General features: G+C 40.2%; 1 protein-coding gene across 9 annotated transcripts in view; it reads right to left on the reverse strand.

Annotated features, from left to right (window-relative positions):
- Positions 1-21,235, reverse strand: part of LOC143368024 (uncharacterized) — a 113,401-nt gene that overhangs the window by 27,286 nt on the left and 64,880 nt on the right. For 7 of the 9 annotated variants that reach the window (XR_013085124.1, XM_076810355.1, XM_076810352.1 and 4 more), the window contains 5 exons: positions 14,132-14,242; positions 13,247-13,993; positions 12,995-13,143; positions 2,884-3,666; positions 2,010-2,764 (listed from right to left, as the gene is read on the reverse strand). Coding sequence is in view for 8 of the 9 variants with exons in the window: in XM_076810355.1 (XP_076666470.1) it covers positions 2,010-2,764; positions 2,884-3,666; positions 12,995-13,143; positions 13,247-13,993; positions 14,132-14,242 (2,545 nt within the window). In the remaining variant the exon portion in view is untranslated. Of the gene's footprint in view, positions 1-2,009; positions 2,765-2,883; positions 3,667-12,994; positions 13,144-13,246; positions 13,994-14,131; positions 14,243-20,003; positions 20,405-21,235 lie in introns of all 9 variants that reach the window. The other 2 variants (XM_076810356.1, XM_076810358.1) reach the window with 2 other exon arrangements.

Here is a 21,235-nt window from a genome sequence, read left to right on the forward strand (position 1 = left end):
CGAGATGAATATGACTATTTTCACAAACAAAAACTAATATATTTTTTTTATAAGATCAGAATCTAAATTTCGGGCGATGCCTAGTAGTAAAGCTAGTCCTATATAAGCATTCTGTTTCAAATAAAGCGCGACGCGTGCGTACTACTCCGCCAATCACAAGCTATCCACCACGACTTCTTTCCTCCCGATCGACTGGCTCGACCCCCTCGTCTCTGTTGAGACTTTGTGCTGCGTCCATTTAATTCTTAAGTCCATGGTCCAAACGCGCCAGACGCGCCTGCGCGGATGTTTGCTGGAGGTAACTATACCCACAAAAACTTCCTTTTTGCAGATTTCACAACGAAAGTTGGTTGTAAGGGTTTTCCTTTTCCTAGCTTGTGCGATCGTACGCACACATTCAAGGCCCAGTGAGACGGCAGCCATAAAATTAATTTGTAGAATTGAAAGTCAAGTTCGATTAAAATAATCAGATGTAAATGGTATTTGATGTCTTTTAATCGGGAAAATGCCAGGGACCCATAGGTACCACTTTCATATTGATACGATGAAAAATGAAGAATTTGATTATTTGAAAAATCGTCCGAGCGGCCCTAGGTACACGTGTGCGTCAAAGCCAGCGAGCGGCGAAAAAGGGTACCGTGGGGACAAGCGTGAAGTACTGCATAATCAAATTTCATATTTTTCAACTGATCTTCCTGAAAATAGTACCAAGCAATTCCTTAGATTTGTCTGATGAAAATGATCCCAAACACTAACTCAATTGGTATATTTTTAACAAAATTGGGTGTATATTCTGCAAATTAATTTTATATGTAAATTCATTTAATCTAGCCCGAATTATGGCGGGTTTTGTGTCAATTTCACCGGGAAAACGCAAGTAATAGATTATTGGCATTTTCGTGAAAATTTTAGGAAAGTGCAGAACTGAACATTTTTCACGTTCTAATGGCCAGACTTATCCTTGTCTTTTATGGCCCCATAGTTCTTGGATGCGGAAACCCATAAAAGTCAATGAAGTGTGAAATCGGGGATGTGAAATCCGCTCTACCATCCCGGGTAAAAAATATCTGTTTTTTTTTTAGATGTAAATGTTAAACAATTCTAATGCAAACAGCCAAAAAGACGGCAATTCGCCAATCTTAAGTTTACATAGCGCACATTAGTACGCACATGTCCAATCGCTGTCAAAACACGATCGTGCACAGGTAAGAAGTTTACCTGGTAGAAGTTTTTCTTACGAGAATCTATATGAGAGTAAATAAATTAACATTTAGTGCGGTATCAGTCAGAATAGTTGCAATATACATATACAAACCCGAATTTTAATATTCGGACGTCGCACCAATTTGATGCCCTTTTCTTCGCATAATAAAGAGGTACCATCATATTCAATTACTTATGTTATAGAAGGATGAACTACTTATTTTCGTTTCGATCGCGGAAACGACTTTCTTGTAACTATACTACTGTGTTGTGTAAGAAATACTAAAAAATGTACACAAAATTATTAAGTTACAAAGTTATTAGGCATACAAATATTTATACGTATTATTTACAAGAAAACACAGTATTAGTAGGATTTAATTTGGCAGGCATTTTGTTAAGGCTGTAGAGGATGAATATAATTGAAATAAGCATTATGTAGGAAGTAATTGATCTACCTATTAGTATTAAAATAAAACTAACACATGATTTTGAAATATACCGTAGATGTGATGAGATGATGCTAGAATGTAATGTCAGTTACACGAATGTTAGTTACATAATGAAATTAGCGATTGCCTCGGAAAATTTATTATAAAACAGTGCAAAGTGAGTTGCAAATCGAACTAATAATAAATAAAACACTACAGACTGGAAAGAAGGTAACTTTCTATTTTCAACAGTTGCAGTTGTAATTGCAATCCTCTCCAAAAAGTAATGTACCGATAAGTGTTTGAAAACATTTTAACGCGAAAGTAATAGGTCAACGGGTAAAGAAGACAATCGAAGTATTTGTTATATCTCACCTGTATGGGATTTCCAGAGATGTCGAATTCTCTCAAAAGATTTAGTTTCACATTCGGCATGAAACTTAATGTATTATTCACCAGCACGAGGATTCTTAAATCTTTCAGATATTGAAACTGTTTATCTGACGTCGTATCAATATGGTTGAGAGACAAGTCTAAGATATTCAAGTTCGTTAAGGGAAGAAGAGGAATGTCTCTGAGGCCACAACTAGCCAAATAAAGTCGTCTCAAGTCAGGTAGGTAATGGAAAAGCTCCTTAAAATTTGCCTGGAGAATGTTTTGGGACACATTTAAACTTAACAGCTTTCCCAGGGAGACGAACGAATTGTCCGGCAGAATTGTTAACCTGTTGTGTGCCAAATTCAAAGAAACCAGTTGGGAAGTTGGGAAGGCAGTAGAATCTAGGTGGTCCACGAAATTATCTGCCAGATTAAGATTCCTCAAGTTGGAACCGACTTCGAGAAATGATGGCGACGGTACTACGGTCAATTTATTGTGACTCAAATCGAGAATTTCCAGTTTTGTTCCTTCAAAAACATCTTTTGGTAAAGATCTTATTTTGTTACTAGACAGATTTAGAAGTCGCAGTTTCCTTAGATTTTGGAACTGCTTTACGGAGAGCTGACTAATTTGATTTTCATTTAAGTCCAATTGTTGCAGCGATTCTAACCCGTGGAACGACTGTTTTCTCAAATTTTCTATCTTGTTATCTTGTAGATTCAGTGTTTCCAAGTGACTTAGCCCAAAGGTACCTACAACATTTTGATTAACTGTTACGACATCTAATTCAAATCCTCAATAAATAACTACAGTGCATGTTTCGTTAGGAGCAATTGTCATAAAATAGTTATAAACAATGTTACTTTCTTACCTGATTCAAGAACAGTGATGAAATTACTTCGTAGATTCAAACTTTTGAGATCTGGCATATCATAGAAGGTATCAGCTGGCAAGTGGCTGATATTATTAAAGCTTAAATCCAGTCGTGTTAAATTATTCATTGAGCCTCCAGAATTTATAAGAGAAATCGCATTGTAAGATACATTAAGCGCGAAATCTGGTCCACCGATCTCAGAAATAGCGTCTAAATCCAAAGTAGTTAATTTGTTGAACTCTAAATGAAGAAAGCGCAAACTGGGCAAACCGTAAAATGTAATCCTCTCCAGTTTGAAAATTCTATTATAAGCTAAGGATATTGTCAACAATTTTGGACAATCCATAATAGATCCAGAACTAAGAACTTTTATTCGATTTCCGGTCAAATCTAAAGATCTCAATTCCGTTAAATTGTGGAAGCTGAACTCTGGAATTGCTTCGAGAAAATTGTAACCAAGCTTCACATCTCTTAATTCAGCATGAACACTGGATAGAAATATTCGTTCTGGCAAATAGTGAAGTCGATTAGACTCTAGATTTATGTACCGTAATTGTTGAAAAGAATAGAACGCGGTTGCTTCGATCGACTGAAAGTTATTGTTATCTAAAACTAGCCAGAGCAGGTTGGAAAGAGGCTTGAGCGCTTTTTGCGGGAACACGTCGGTTGCAAAAGCGAAACTCAATTCTAGGATATTGAGACTCTCCTCGATACCAATGAAGCAGCCGTCGTCAAGTTCTGTTAGATGGTTAAAAGATAAGCTGAGATCCTTTAGTTTACCTAAAATTATTATTTCAAAGTGAATTGCTATCTTTTAATTCTACTTTCATGCTGATGCGAAAATCACAGAAAAAGCATGGGCGGATAGACGAATAGAAGATAACAAATTTTTGGAAATGATATCATTTGGAATTGTTATAATTGGGAAAAATGGGTTACTGCCGAGAATTATTATGTTTGAATATAGATGCATTCACACAAGCGCGAACAGTTATAGGAGGTGTTGACAAAATGGTATGTACCTACAAGCCTACAGAGGACAGTTCTTTATTCAAAAATAAGTCAAGAGTGCAGAACAAGTTTCCTTCATCCGAACCTTTGTTTTTGGGGAAATCAGGTTTACAAATAGTTATGCTTATGTATCGCCAATCTAGCATCTATTGGTATCACCTTTGGCCAGAATGATATAGATTGGAAAATCGTTTTCTATAATAACCTGATGCAGCAGATGCATAGTCATCATAAGATATACTCAAAGCTATGGTGGAAGTCATATATATTAACCGAGCTGAGCGGTTTCGCGAAAAGTGATCAAGGAGAAATCAGGCCATGTCAGTAAGCCTTACGCGTGCTCATGTATTTGTAACTTTAAGTGGTGTGACTTCCGAAGGGTGTGGTGAGGTATCGGGAACGCTGAGACAATGAGAACGTTAAGAGAAGGAGCGCCAAGGCAGGCAAGCGGCATTGGTGGGAGTTACCCCCTTTTTTCCCCTCTCGCCGGCCGCCGAGAATTCAATTTCTTCAGGTTTAATTGACTGCGCCGGCGTTCAAAGTTGCAGAGGCCTCTAGTCAGAAACCAATATTTGGCTGACTCAATATTATTATTATTATTATGATTCACGGGCGTCACGCCCTACAGTTTACAAAAGAGGAGCATTAAAAAAAGGATTACATATAGACTAAAACTAAATACTTCAACTTTAAACTTAACTTAAACTTAAAACTAACACATAAACAATAAACTAAGGATAGAAAACATACTAAAGAATAAAAAAATATTAAGCAGAAATGCGTAAAAACAGGCAAGAGGGCCGAGAAAGGGAAAGAGAAAGAAAAAGAAAGAAAGAGGGGACGAAAAGGACGCTGAGGTTAAATAAAACGAGGAAATAGCGAATGACCAAGCGGACGAAAATAACACTTCTTTATAGGCCATAAAGAAAAGAATTTTCTCGTAGCAGACCTAGCAGGCGATTTTTGAAAGTACCTAAATGCGTTTACTAGCCCACACATCCTGTTTATAGGGCTGTGCATCCCGAACGCGGTGCTATGGAATGGCAAATAGAATAGTTGCGATGAACTTAGCGGCGAGTATGGCACATGGAATTTCAAAAACGCCAGAAGATCCGGAGAGTCAATGAAACCGTTTAGAAGGTTGAAAACAATAGCAAGGTCAGACAGTGATCTCCGATCCTCCAGCGTAAGAAACCCGCAGGCCTTTAAAACTTGGGTGTAGTCATGCGAAAATCTCGCCATAGCAACCTCAAGTTTGGGCGCAAGCAGCCACAAAAATCTATGTTGGACAGATTCAAGTGACGTCGAGTACTTCTTGTGGAATGGATTCCAGACCGGTGATGCATATAGCAAATGCGGGACCACAAGAGCATTATATAGAGTAGTAAAAGTGACAGGATTAACAAAACCGATTTCCTGGTAACGTGAGCGGTCGGTGAATGGTGGAAGGGAGAAGTGATCGATGCTTCACATGAGCAGGGAGGCCGCCTAAAGAAGTATCACGCGCTGGTGGTACCCAAGTTAGCATAGTTAATTGATGAGTGCGTTTCTCTGGGGGTGGGTTGGTGGAGAGAGATCCCCTCTGTTGGGAGGGAATAGGTGGCACGTCCTTCTCCTCTCTGTCAGCAGAGCAGCAGCCTCGATGGCGATTGCACTCGAGTGAAGATATTTAGAGCGCAAGACGCGAATAAGGACTATATGCTTATAGCTGGTGCTTCCACTAGCTGCTGTCGCTCATACCGCCACTGGTGGAATTGTACTATTCCTTTCTCAGTTAAGGGCCATCCCCCGAGATGATGAAGTGGAGACACGATGCGATCAACGTGCGCTGCTCCCAGAGGAGGATGGGGGTAACGATTCGCAGTTGGGAGATGGTTTCGCTTCCTGCAAGGGAGCAGCGGTGGTCGCGAAGGGTTGGCAGTTATGTTGATGAAGCCTTTAATGATGGCTTTTTGAGGCCAGTAAGATTGTCTTTTGGCCAATTACGCTAGCACGTCCGGTGCGAGTAGGAATTTCCTGTGAACGGATGTGCTTTCTTCTCTGATGACGCAACCCGTGTATAAGGTCCGGTTCCTCATATGGCCCGGGTCTAAGCGAGGAGTTTGTCCTCTCGAAAGCGGATCAAAGTATGAAACTGGGCAATGCCCCCTCTACGGAGAATATCATCCACGATAAGTGGAAGGAAGCCTTGGTGATGGTACATCTGTCATCCCCGCTGCGAACTTCAATTAATAATAATAATAATAATAATACCCCTAGCCCTGACCAGCCAATATATCTGACCGTCATTATGGTATTATGTCATATTCTTTATTGGATAAAGCTAAAATAACAGACACTCAGAAGGCGAGGAGTACGAGACACTGATGCCAGAATCGTGGGACATGGGAGCCCCACCATGACCTAACGTCGTCCTCCACTTTCCTCGTATCGCACAGTGGAGTATTTTGCCGATCTGAGCAGCCAAAATTATTTTTGCACTTCAGTCGGTTCCAAACATGCTGTTAGACTAATCCAATTAATATAAGGCATAAAAAGCAGTATTATAAGGGATATAAAATTTGTTTTTTCCTTCCATCTTCGTTCAATTCCGGACTTGAAACGCGATAAATTATGCTTCATTTCCATCACGAAGCTCATCAAACTCTAAATAATTTTTGTTGACATTTTGAAACATTAATGGTACGCTTCTCGATACCGCAGATGTACCTACCTAGTATTTGTGACGGAAAAGAATTGTCCAGCCTTTGGGCCTGCCATTCCTAACCCAGATCTTTGGCAGGGTGGGCGGTGTTGTCATTTTCGTCTGTTCGCGTATATATTTGTAGTTTGTATTCATATGTACCGAACTAGAACTAAATATAATGCGCGGACGTGTGACCAATAGGAGGGCCCAACGAGCGGATAACCTAAAGTTTGTTGTTCAACATTCCCTCTACCGATGTGCCCGAATTATTTTATTTTATGCGTAACTCTCTCGCTTTTATAAGGTTAACATACGTACTCACACGCACACACTTATACTGTATGTGGATAAATTCTTTCACTCAAATTTTGAATTTATACATAAGCAACTTATACATACAATTAGTTATTTTAAATTTAACACTTCATAGCATCTATTATGTTTTATTCGTGCTAAAGGCATTGTTAAAATTGCTGGCATTGATTGTGTCGCTAAATACTTTATTGTTATAATGCCATTTTCTTGTGCTTCTCTAGAGATATGATACTTAATGTCTATATGTTTACTCCTAGAGTGATATACCCAATTTGAGTTTAATTTAATTGCACTTTGATTATCACAGTAGATATTAGTCGCACCTTCAATACAATTGTTAAAGCACATATGGTTCATTAGTCTTTTTAAGTATATTACCTCATTGGTCATTTCACTCAGCGCCATGTACAGTAAATCCTGGTTATAGCCCCGATTTTATCATGCGTAGTACGTCCGGTGACTATTACCACCATTTCTTGGAATCCTTCGGTCGAGAGTGAGAGAACCCGAGAATGAGCGAGAAGAAACGAAAGAGTCGACGGCAACTTCGTGTCAACCGTTTCGATCCCTCTCAGTCGCTCTTGGGTACTCTTACTCGCGGCATTGGCCGCGCGGAATAGTGTCCGCAACGCGTCGTACTGCGTCGTTAATACGAATGTTTTCTGTATTCAACTTCCATGGTTGATGCTGCCACAGATTTTTGTTTCTTCGTTGACCAGCTGATTGGCCCAGCAGCGAGGATTGCAATGTTTCCTGAGCAGGATCGTCAATCATCGATGTCATCACCCCAGTCAGCATCACAAAAGGCTTCCATTTGATAGTTATTTTTCATATAGGTGATTCCATAGTCCATGGTATTCATAATATAGCATAGTGTTCGTATTGCCATTCTTCAATGTGTTATTCCTGGGTTTGAGCAGTAGCGGCTCAATGCAGTCGCAGTGAATGATAAATCTGGTCGTGTTGCATTTGCCAGATAAATCAATCCACCCACAAGTTCTCGATAAGGACAGTTCTTCATTTCATCTGCTTCTTCTGCTGTTTGCGGCATCATCTGCTGCGTTACCTTGGCACCAGACTGTATTGGCGTTGAGACTGGCCTTGAATTATCCATACCTAATTTCTTTAATAAATCACCTACACTCCATTCCATATAAGAGCGAACCTACGCCCCTACCGATTTACGACCGATCTAAGCAGCTCCCACGGATCTGACACACACGATTGGTCGTAGCACTTTTGCGATTGGTCGTAGCATTTTCCCTGCCGGTTTCCTACCAATCAACAGTATATCCCTGCCCGGAAGGAGTCCGTTCTAAAGTGGAATGCAGTGTACGTATTTTCGTTGTGTCAGTCACATACTTTAAATTTCTAGCTCAAAGTCTTCTTCGTTGCGATTATTTCCTGGATGTCAGTCGATGCCACTAAGAAATCATCTACATATATGATTATAATAACTTTCTTTATTTCAATAGTACTGACATATGTATACACAAGGGTCGACTTCTGTCCTTTTAAAACTCATGTTTTGCAGGCAATCGATCATTTTTATATACCATTGTCTTCCAGCCTGTTTCAACCCATATAATGGTTTATTGAGCCGTACACTTTGTTTTTATTCTCACGATCGGTGAACATTTCAGGATGTTGCATGTAAATTTCATCTGACAGATCCCCTTGAATATATGCCGTGACTACATCCATTTGATGTACGTGCATTTCATTTTGCACTGATGCAGCCAGAAATGCACGTATCGTTTCAAGTCTTGCAAAAGAAGCAAAGACTTCCTCATAATCAATGCCTTTTCTCTGTCATGACCACCTGCAACTAATCTAGCTTTATAACGGCCAACACTCCCATCTTGATTATATTTTATTTTAAATTCCTATCGGTTATGTAACCTTTTGATTTTCCGGACAATTTACTAAAGTCCAAGTATCATTTTTCATTAGTGACATGTACTCTAACTCCATTGCAGCTAGTCGTAATTCTGAGTCATAATGTGTCATTATTTCGTCTACGGTTTATGACTCGGATAATGTCTGATCAACCACCTGATTTACTGCATTGTGGTAAATTTTTCTTGGTCTTCCAACTTTTCCAGTTTTGATCTTCCTTCGTCATCCTGGTCCCCTTTTCTTAGTTTCCTGGTGTTTTTCTTCTGGTACTTCTTCATGGAATTCTCCCTCTGATGAAGTTTCTTCGACTCTAGTTTCTTCATTGGTGTCAGTGTCGTCTTCGTTTGAAGTGAGCTCCATCGGAACATGTACTTGTTCTTTCTCTTCACTTTCCGTTGTGAAGTCAAATGGAGTTTCATCGCGATCATCAAATTGATTTAATTTGTTCAGCACTTCGTGGAAACGAACATCTCGTCTAATTATTACTGTTTTTGTACCAGGTAACTAAAGTTTGTATGATTTAGACTCTGATGAGTAGCCTACCAAGACGTAGGGCTTGCCTCTTGCTTCAAACTTGCATTTTCTTTTTCGTCAGCTATTACTTTGCTACCGAAAATTCGCAGGAATCCCACATATGGGTTTGTGCCAGTCCATATCTCAAATGGCGTTACATTATTTAATATCTTTGTAAGACAACGATTTCGCCAAAATTCCTTCCCTATATACCAGGAATATGTCTAGAACCGACGGATTCTACCTAGGGGAACCGTGGAAGGTGAACGAGTCAGGGGAAATTATTCTGTAAGCGCAAGCTGTTGCAGAGCAACACCACACTGGTTATTGGTAAGATTTTTTCGTGAGGAATGCCGCGCATAGAAATCGCCACCGACCACCAGTGGACAACCAACGCCCGTGATGGCATCCAGGTCAGCCCCACTCAGGCTATTTTGCGGAGGATTGTAGACGACCCCGATGAACTAGTGTTCTAAAGGGCTAGTGATATTTATGAAAACACCTTTCGAATGTCGCCCCATGCGTAAAACGTACCACCGAAAATTGCAAAGAGCCATCCTATACCCCAGGGCAGAAAAGTCAACCCTCTCGGAGAGCCATACTATTACTCCTGTTACATGGGCCCTTTAGGTCCATCCCGTGCTTGCTGTCCACGCGTCGCTTTTGTTTTGCAAGGGCGATCCAGCGGAATCGCCTCGCGTGTAGCAATCGAGTGGTGCTGAGCCCGTGGCAACAGCGATGGGGACAGCGACCGCGCTCGGCCCAATTCCCCAATTATTTCTCAATAATCAGGGAATTGGTGAAGCAAGCGACAGCTGCCGACGGGGCAGTTTCCCCCATTCGTAGGGATCGTTCGAGGTTCGGCCCGCGATCGGGAGCCGCTAAAAGATTCATTATTATTCGAGTGCTCGAGTTAGGAAGTCGCGACGGACCAGAGGACCGTCTAGATACCGCGGCCACGTCTCCACGCAGATTCCGCGAAGCGCGATCGGCCGATAGTAATTCGTAAGAAGGGTAACTCCGTCCGACACACAGGAAACGGCATAGCCGGGAGAGCCCTTGCGCGTCAATCGAGACCGACGTAGGACCGCGTAGAAGTACGTTAGAGACAGTGCGGTACGACGGGCTCTAGGCCACCGACATCCGAGAAGCACAGCGAGCGACCACGACCTACCCGTGGGTCAGCGACACCGCGAGCGACCGAAACACGAGTCGGCAAGCGTGCCGCGCGACACCCGAGCGACACAGCGAGCGACAGCTGAGACGAAGCGCTGTCTCGAGGTAGGATAATCTTATTTATGTAACAATATATTTATTCTTATCGTTTCTCCCTTATACCCCCTGTACTTTATTCTTTCAACCCCTTGTCACCTTCCATATTCCCGGTAAGTATAGTCAAGGTGGGCCTTAGCCCTTCAATAGAGCAAGAACCCGGTAAATCATTCCAACCGCTCGGGGTGATTTACAGGAAGTCCTATATGAGGACGTAACACTCCACAGAAAGGTGGCCCCTGGCAGGCGGTGCAGTTCGCCGTTGTGACGATTGGTTTTTGTCACCTAATTCAGCACAATCTTAAGGGTGTAGGTTACCCTAAAAATTTTTGAAAATTGGTTTTTAGGATGTTTGCATATTCCGCTAGCTACAACTTTTCTTCTTATTTTAAGCGCAACCGGGCTCCGAAATTCCCAAAATTGAAGGAATTACAGTAAAAAATGTAAGAGCCTGCACGTGAGATTGGATAACGATGTCCAACTTTAAACGCGGTTTCCCAGAATCTACGTTTTCCAAAACGGTGAACATAAAATCTCAAAAACCGCTCCAACGATTTGAATGAAAATTTACAGCAAGCTGCAGGGAACTATTCCCCTCCATGTATTGTGAGCACATTTTAATTTTGATACCTTCAATATAAATTCTTAAAAAAAGATAAAAAATATTTTTTCTCCCCAAAAATAGGATAAAATCGGGAACATCAACGTAAAACTTGTATTAATTTGTTTATAAAAATATTGCTTCCTGCACAAGATGGAGACTGTCTTACAGATTATAAAAATGTCTTTACTTTGTGTTTTAGGTAATTCACCTGTCCGGAATCGTGTTCACCATCGAACGGTGCATCGCGTACACGCTCTCACATTTATATTTATAACTTTTTTTCCTATGAATATATTTAAAAAATTTCTTTTGCGCATTAAAGTCAACGAAATGACGCTTAAAAATTTAATAAAAAATTATCTCTATATTCATTTATTACTTCAGAATATGCGTTTGAAAAAGGGCCTGATTTTGGACTGTTGATGGTAGCCTACCCCTTTAAAGACAGGGCACACGTATTTTTGTTATTGGCGGAACCGGCCACATCTACTTACTACTATGCATACAGACAGGGGTTCAGGCGGAGCTAGCGGCGGACTACACCGCCTGCTAGGGGCCTTCTTTCTGTGCAGTAATAGTACTTCCTTAGCACACCATAAGGAATATATTGTATCGTACCTTCAATTCTAGGGGATACCCTACCATCGGTTATCCCAACCTAACACCACAATGGTTTCACGGAACCGTTGAGGATGAACTGCTACAATAAGAAAATTTTCATGTTACAGGAGCAGTTACTTGACACACCGGACACGTTGTTCGGCATCGCTTTGAAGCGTTGCGCTGGGCGCAGTGGTTCGACGGATCGCTTGTCCAGCGATACTTAGAATATAGTGGGGATATCGATCGTCCGATTTATGAATCATAGACTCCGTGCAGATTTTGAAGTACTACTGTAAAATTCTGCAGCTTACAAGGAGACCGCACAGGTTATGCAATCGGTTCTGGAATGAGACTGGGTGGACATTGTAGTGCACACCTAGTGTTACAAAACCGTAAAGGGTTTTTATACAGTGGGCCTTCGTTTTCGAGAAATTTGAGTTCAAAGTTTTGCGCGACAGTAGTATTTCAGTTGTGCAAACATTCTTAGGAAGCAACGGTCGTAGTTGCGATATTAAGATGTTTGGCTACGGTGCTGGAGGTCTTCGGTTCGATTCCTGGTTCGCGCTTGTTTTTTTTTTCTTTTTCTTATCGTAGTAATGCAATGGCTGCACCTAAAATTATTTTGCGCTGTAACGATGTTAATAATATATATTATTACAATAATACTGCACACAAAGTACAAACATAATACAAGTGCAGATATAATATAAATATAATAAAACCGCAAATTACAAATAATATCAGTGCAACAATATTAATATTATTATCATTATCGATGATGTATTAAATTTACTACGTCTATAAGTGTGAGTGCTTTTATATATTTAAAAAATATGCCGAAGACGTCGCGGGCTGCAGATTATCGAATAGACTTTAATGGCAGTTAGAGCTCCGATCATATCTGACCGTAGGGATAGTCGTATACAGTAATTTCTCGAAAACGAAGGCCCACTGTACAAAAACCCTCTACGGTTTTGTAACACTAGGTGTGCACTACAATGTCCACCCAGTCTCATTCCAGAACCGATTGCATAACCTGTGCGGTCTCCTTGTTAGACTCATTTTTGCACAAGGAATTGTTCATGATTTGGTTCATAGCTGTAATGATTTGTCTTGACCTAAGATCTACGGTGACGGTTCGGGACGAGCGTGAACGTGATTAACGATAGTGGAATTAATATGGAAAGATATGACTTAATACTTACTTGCACCTTTGAAAGTCTCTCTTTTTAATTTCGTTAAGATGTTGTTCCTAAGCAATAGAATTTCAAGATCTTCTGCCCATTCGAAATCACCGGATTGAATATGGGAGATTTTATTGTAACCCAGATTCAGATGTAATAGTCTCTGGCATCTATGGCGGAGAAATGCGAAAATGTGTATCATTGAATTATTATCTTACATATAAATCCACGTTGTTTTAGTCATTAATTTCCATAATTGAGAAGTCATCGCACCCGGATAATGCTGCAACAGGAATTGCGTCTAAGTTATTTGTGGCGAGTGACAAAGCCCTCAAATTTTCTGCAAACTCTTGAAACGTGTCTCCGGAAATATTCTTTATATCGTTATTCGCAAGGTACAAATAGGAAAGTTTCTTTAATCGGCTAACAGCTCCGGGAACACTTGGAAGCTCATTATTTTCCAGATTCAAATACTCCAAAGTATCCTCGAGTTCTCGAAAAGCATCGTTGTCAACATTTTTGATCGAGTTCGAAGACAGATGAATTCTTTTAATGTCCAGACGGTCGAAAGTCCCAGCAGTTAAGGAGCTCAACTTGTTATTGTCTAAGTTAAAGTCTCTGATTTTTAAGGTTCGATTCGTTAGACTTGATGCACGAATCCATTCAATACAATTCTCACTGACATCAACTAATTCCAAATTTAAACTTTTAAAGTCAGGTAACTCAAGACTTTTAAAGTCGTTGCCTCTTAGATACAACCACCTAAGGCCCTTCAATGTTTTTAATGAAGATGGAAAAGATTTGAGGAGGTTGTTGTTTAAACTTAACGTGTGCATGTTAGGAGGTAAACTGTCTTCTGAAAGTTCTTCAATATTATTATTGTCCAAATTCAGCCAGACCAAAGACCCAAATGTGGAGAAAAGTTTTGGTATGTCGATGATTGAATTGTCTCCGAAAAAAGCGTTCGTTAATGTCTCCTTCATGTGACCCCAATCACCGTCCAATGATGTTAAATGATTGCTAAAAATAAACACTTTCTTTAATCGTTTTATCTATAAAACAGTTTATTTGCATTCTCATGCGAACAAATTTTCATCTTATTTACTTCATGAATTATTAATAAAACCAAACTATTGAATTAAGTTTCTATCCATTTACCTATGCATATTTAGCCAATTCAATTTTCGTAGGTCCCGAAAGGCCTTAAGAGGTACATCTTCCAAGGAGTTGTAACTGAGATCCAATGAACGCAAACTGTCCGCAATACCTCTAATAACAGAACCGATGGAATTGTAAGTTTCTTTTTATCTTTAAAAAAAAGTGAAACATATATCTTTACATAAACATAATCTAGGGATCTATTATTACTGAAAATTGAAATGCTTCTTCTTTAAACGATCCCTGGTTCAATACACGAGATGTATATTCTACGACGAAAAAATTGTTAACCCATATTAAGCGCCGTAGAAATGGAAAGAGTCCATTAATTCCGTATAGTTTATAATCAATTAATGTCTCCATTTAAAACCAGAGTTAAACAGGTAACAGTTTAAAAGCTGTTGCTATTCACAGTATATGTTAATAAAAGAGGAGTACTGTTTTGTACACTTTTAAGACCTGAGATTTTCGTTTCTCGTTTTGAACATATGTCCATATTAATGAAAATTTAAACTTCTATATTTTCTATTAGTTTTTCATAAGAGTGCACCCAATAATTGAGCAACATTTTTATTTACACATAATTTGAATTACCTACTTCTGAATTTCATATACAAATTACACACTTTATGACTTATACAGTTATACACTCCTCACATTAATTAAACGATCACCTCTAGAAACCCGAAAAATAGGCGCAACTTTACAAGGTCATAACTTCGGCAAAAATATTCGTATCGATATTTTGAAAATATGGTTTGAAAGCGTGGAATTCCTATTTTCAGATGTTTTTTTTCAGATTTTAGCTGTATTCCTTTTCAGCAAAGTTATGACGATATAAAGAGTACTTGGTTCTTCAACTTGCGAAAGTTCCACGGGGAGTATGAACTTTTTTACACAAATTCTATTTACACCAGTCGAAAGCGGCTACGTTCCAGTATAAAAAAGAGTAATATATTTCTTGTGAGATCTTTTTGCCGAGTTATTCAACTTTGAAGGAAAACCCGTTTCTTTTTACTTTAGTTGCTTCTAGCAAGCGAAGAAATTATCGTGGAACGTTCATAAAAAAAACAATAGAAACATCAGTTTTTTCTTCTTTCTTCTTTACTTTCTTATTTCTTCTTTAAATATGATTTTCGGGAATTTTTTGTGGATTATCTACTGTATATTTTTTTTACAACTCTTCGCTTATTTTAAAAGTACATATATGTAGCAGCTCTCAGTAATTTTGTAATAGAAAATCATTAAAAAAATGAACGAATAACAGCCATTCTCGCGGAAACTGTTTTGATAAAGGCGCTGTGCGGTGAGGAAGTTTTCCCTGAGTTGGATCAGCTAAAATTAAAAATTTAAAAACATTCTGTTAATATATGGTTGAATTCAGTAGATGAACGAAGGCTTTTTCAAAAAGTTGGTTTTTGACAAAATGGCGGCCGTTTGATGCAAAACCACGCTTTTCCGATGTCTGAATTGTTCGTTTTTCGTTAATTAAAAATACAGTTTTCGTTAAAATAAAAGATCCTTCGTTCATCTACAAGTCTTTGGTATATAAAAGAAGTCTGCAAAAGTTTAGGCCAATCGATACAGTGGTTTTCGAAATATCTTGCTCATCGATATCAACACAGCTTTCGCGAGAATGGCTGTTATTCGTCCATTTTTTAATGTTCTTCTATAAAAAAAATTACTGAGAGTTGCTGCAAATATGTCCTTTTAGAATAAGCAAATAGTTGTAATAAAAGATACAGTAGATATTCCACAAAAAATTCTTGAAAATCGCGTTCGTTTTCGAAAGCTGACAGGCATAACCCCTTAAGACGCATCTTTGACTTTTTCGATTCGGTTAAAATTTCGGTCTACGTTGTCGACTATTTTTGTCGGAGTTATGACCATATGAACTTGCGTATATTTTTCGGGTACCTAGAGGTGATCTTTTAATTAATGTGAGGAGTGTATAATGAAACAAAGTCCGCGTGAAGTCGTGTTTGAACTAATTTTCATCACAAATACCTCCCCAATGCATTTGCATTACTCTTATAAAGTTCGGCTATACTTCCGAATGGCCCCAGTGGCCGATCGATACGAGGTTTGAGGGGAGCGGTAGGGAGGGTGTGTGGACCCTAAATCTAAAATTGTTGCTTCGGAAATTTAATAATTTCCAAGATATTAATAAAAAAACTTTTAGTATTTTTGTTGACTTATTTCGACACAACGCATTCCACATTCCAATTTGTTCCGGATATTAGTATTGGTTGGGGCTAGATTAGAGCGGGGGGCGCGTGCCTGCTTGCGGACGCGTAAAGCATGGTAGCGAAACGATGTGAGTTCGGAGATTTGAACCAGAAATTTGCGGATGCGATCCATCCTACTATACAGGGTGGATACAAATTATTGATAGTCAATACTCTATGGGGGTGATTCTACAGGCCGAAAGTAAGACGAAAATAAAGAATACTGTTATAATTTCGGCTCGGCATAACAGGAGTTTAATGAGATAGTACAGCAAAAGCAACAGAACATTAAACAAGAACAGAGTAACAGATATAACCGAATACAATCTCTAATGCGCGAGAAATATATGTGTCGATGCGTCTGCACGTAATGGCGTTTGGCTATGGAATGACAGCTTGACAGGCGATCGATCCGATCGCCTTCTTCTCGCTGTCCTCTTGTTCCTGTCACGAGCACCAGCAGGCCCTGGATTCCATCCAAAGGGTGCTCGCAACACTGCCTCCCCCTCTGAAAGAGTGGTCGTCCCGACCGCTGCAGCCTCTTCGTTGCTGGCAGCCGTACCCTGGTCCGAAAGAGTGGAAAAACGCTGCGTGGCCTCTTCCGTCCGGCGCCTCGGCATTCGCCTTCACGCCCAAGGGGAAAACCACCCAAAAACCCTGGGCAAGGCGTGGGTACGGCGGATTCCCCGAAGAATTTTCCCGTCTTTACCCTCCACTTGCGTCTTCTTTCTTGGGCGCTTCTCTCTTGAAAAAGGCTTCTCTTCTTCAGCGACACGTCCTCTTCTTCGGCAAAAACGGGTGGAGGAATCCTGTCGTCCGGCGGTCGGAACTGTCATTATTTTTCTCGCCTCCTTTCTCTTCCGTTTTTTTTTCCTCCTGCACCTGGGTCCCTCGCGTGCGGAAGTGCGAAAACCGTCTCCTCACTAGCGCACAGATTGCTGGGACTGCTCCGGCTCGCGGCCGCGTCTCCGGCTGACGCGATGTTCTGGGCTCCCTCGGATGTCGCCAATCCAGATTCCTTCTGGTACTTCTCCAGACAGCTATCTTCAGGGTTGCCTAATAAACGGGCGACAACACTTTAGCAGATCCATCGTGGTATTGAGAGACGTTGGAGCCGAGAGAACCTGGAGGACAGAAAGGCAAGCCGAGCACGAAAGCAGAGGCTCACACCTAAACAATGAGCTTGCTATCGGCCCGTTCCCCGATCAATCCGTCCAGTCCTCCCAGCTCGTGAAGTCTTCACTCTTCTTTCTTCTATACTCCTCCAGTACTCCAATCCTTGGCATCCTGATGGCCCCATTCCTTTTCTAGGCATGTGGTGCTGCTCCAGGGGACCGTCCTGTGCGTCCTGTTAACGCTCCCGTCTCCGCGACATCCCCTCCAGCCGATCCACGCACCGCTTGTCCGACTGGTGATTGGGGGTGCCATTTCCCGTTTGCTGTCCACCCCGCATTGCTGCAACCCAGGGATCCCATGGTATCCTCCATGCCGGGGCCGGCTCCGGGAGCTCATGGGACTCACTTCTGGGGGGGGGGGGGGACTACCGGAGCGGTTTCACGTATGTCCGCGCTCCGCTGCGGACCACCACGCTATTGTGGCACATTCAGGGCTTTTCGAGAGCGCGAATCCAGGCCGCGGTGGCAGTCCCCCGACACCTTGTCCCTCGTCGTGGGGTTTCGTGCTCTCTGAAACAATACAAGGAAAAGGGGGCTGGGCTACGAAGGTAGCCTCCGCAGCCCAGTCCACTGATTAACTTAAACTCTAGTCTTCTCTCCTGCGTCTTGATAGTAGAATTGTCCCTCGACGTCTTCATCCTTGTTATAATTGCCCTTCGTACTTTGCAAGGCGACGTGCGTGGACCACCTTACACTTCTTCCTAGGCGAGCGTTGAATCCTGTAGATGACGTCGTTGATCTTGCCCACTATCGTGTAAGGGCCTTCCTAATCCGCTTGCAGTTTCGGACACTTTCCTTTTACTCTTCGTGGTTGGAACAGCCACGACCCAGACCTAACCCAAACCTAACCCTGTCCTTGCTATTTCAACGGGTTTTCTTCCAGTGAAAATCAGTGATACTGAACTTTTTCGGTTATACGTTTTAGAAGGTTCCCACCCCTAAATCTTGAGGGAGTAGTTTCACCCTGTAAACATGAATTTCCGCTGATACAGAAAAATACTTGTCGAATAGTTCCAAATGGTGTGCTTGTATATCAAGTTTCATCGAAATCCTGGATTGTCAAGTGGCAGATGGTAGTAATATGGACAAAGGCGGAAAATTTTTGTAAACAAATAAACAAATGAACCAAAATTTTTTCCTTTTACATTTTAGTAAACCATTGCGAATTATAACTTTTACACGGAAAAAGATCGTCTCCAACCCTCACGGTTAGAATTTATATGTAAAATAACGAAAATTTTAATTTATTTATAAATTGTTGGGCGTACAAACATTTATTTTGCAGCGCGTTATACGGCATCAAACACTGAACATTTTGTCCATTTACGGTATTCTTCTACCTCGCACCGTAACAAAATTATACTCGAAAAACGAAAAATCGCTGAAAATTTGGGGGCTGATTTCACCCCCTCAGAGTGTTTTTCCGCAGAAAAAAATCGTTTCTTACATACTCCGACATGCTCTACAATCGTACGGAGTTTCATTACAATCAGAATTTTCGAGTTCGATATGTTTCCTTGTTAGTTTCGCTTTGTCAGGTTTTAAAAATGTGGGTAAAATAATAAGGTACAGAATTTTTATAAGTGTGAACAATAATAATAATAATATTATGTATATTGTATATTTAAAGATGAGTTTGAGGATTTTTTTTGCACATTTTAACTAATACATCTAAGGCTAAGTCTTCTTTGAAGTTTTGTTTCTTTTTTAAGGACTTGAGAATAAAACTAATTATCATTGGAAATCGTGTTTCTTTAGCCTACTACATATTATTTAGTGTGCAAAGTGTGCAACCTCTAAATATTACTCAATCTTCCTAAAATTTGTCAGATATTCTTTTTATATCAATAGTGTTGCGCCGGGGCGTTTCCACCGCAGACCAGCCCGACGCAAAGGAGTAGAATAATTATTAGACGGACGCACACACGACACAACTATATTGTTACACAGAGCAATAGTTTACAAAGGTACAACCCGCACGTTCGAACGCTATGGATGGCGTTCGGTAGAAGACCGTCTTCTTGTCGGCCTTCCGATCGTCCTCTTGAAGAGGGCCGACCTTCTTCTATCTTCAGCTACGAGCACCAGCAGGCTATGCACGGGCCTATACCCGGTGCTCGCAACAATATGAATTAGGGCATGAACAAAGTAAAAAAAATGTAATATTTTAATTTTAACTCTGTAATATGAAACATTCTAATATACCTAGAACACGAAGGAACATCTGTTTGGCAATGAAGTTGATATACATATGTTAAGTTGGAATATTTATGCATGTATTTCCCACAAAAAACCATCCCATAAGAAAGACTGATCGGAGTAGGTTTGACGTTAGTTTTCTCGGCAGGGAGGGGGATAACCGAAACCCATTCCCCGCCAAGAAAACTAACGCAGACCTACTCCAATCACTCGTCCTTGATAATTGAATTCTTAAAAATTTAATATTTGAAATTCATTAATTATACTTACTTCTAAATGTACTTGTAACTTAAGGGGTCATTCTACTTTGATCGCCCGAAAAATGAAGTGTGACGTCCCAGCCCCACCATGGATCGCGCCGGTTAGTCCCTGTCAGCGCCGCTAGAGGTCTAATCTTCCTATCTCTTTCTCACAAGTCCAAACTTCTAATCTCGTTCGTGTATATAAAAGTTCCACGTTATTTCCTTTTAGGCCTCGTGTATATCTAGCGCAGGGTCCGTCGGCTGTTTACTGATGAGTCTGGCTGACGGTCCCAAGACGAAACGCACCTCTTCTTTTCTTCTTCCTGCCCCGCACAGTTAATCCATAGCGCGTAACCGGCCTTAGGAATTACGGTTACGTCGAAGACGACGGGGCACAAGATCATCCCTTCTCGTCCAGGACCGGCAATTCTGGACGTTACAGAAGCTATATTTAAAGATTTTTTTCTGAGTACATACAGCATATAATGAAATAAATCTTTTGGAATTTATTAAACTAATCTTATATTATACAAAAAAAAATAAAAAGATTGTTTTTAATTTGTTTCATATGTTTTTATATAACATCAATGTGACACCTACAAAAAGAGGTATGTTCGTGGGCTAGGTGATTTCACGGCTCAGGCTTATCTGAAATAAAAAATTCGCAAAGGTTCTTAATATGTATGCGTGTGGCTATCACCCGTAGCTCAATTAACAATTTTTTTTTATTAATGACAAAATAGCGTCGGTTGGAAAGAAAAAGTTCCCCAAAAGAGTGTTTTCTCGAATGTTCCCCGAAAAAAAATTCGGTCATTTTTCGATAAAAATTGTAGGAAATGCCGGGAAATCACCTACGTTACGAGCCTTTTTTTGTAGGTGTCACATTGATAATATAAAAAACATATGAAAAAAAATATAAAAAATCTTTGAAAATCAATATACAGAAACATATGAAAAAAATTAAAAATTTTTTCTATAAAATAAGAGTAGCTTAATAAATTTCAAATCGATTTATTTGATTATATGTTGTATTTATCGAGAAAAAATCTTTAAAAATAGCTTTATCTTTCGGCCAATCAAAGTAGAATGACCCCTTAAAATTAACTGATGTTTTTCGCAAATATCTCGGAAATTAAGGATGACCGACGGGTAATGTATAAAGAAAAGTTGTTCAGAATATTGACCTTGACAACATATGATAAGGTCAAGGTCATTAGAGATGCCTCCCCTAAAGTACACATTTACCACCTAAATATGTAA

Source organism: Andrena cerasifolii, chromosome 4 (assembly GCF_050908995.1).
Source record: "Andrena cerasifolii isolate SP2316 chromosome 4, iyAndCera1_principal, whole genome shotgun sequence".
Lineage (NCBI taxonomy): Eukaryota > Metazoa > Arthropoda > Insecta > Hymenoptera > Andrenidae > Andrena > Andrena cerasifolii.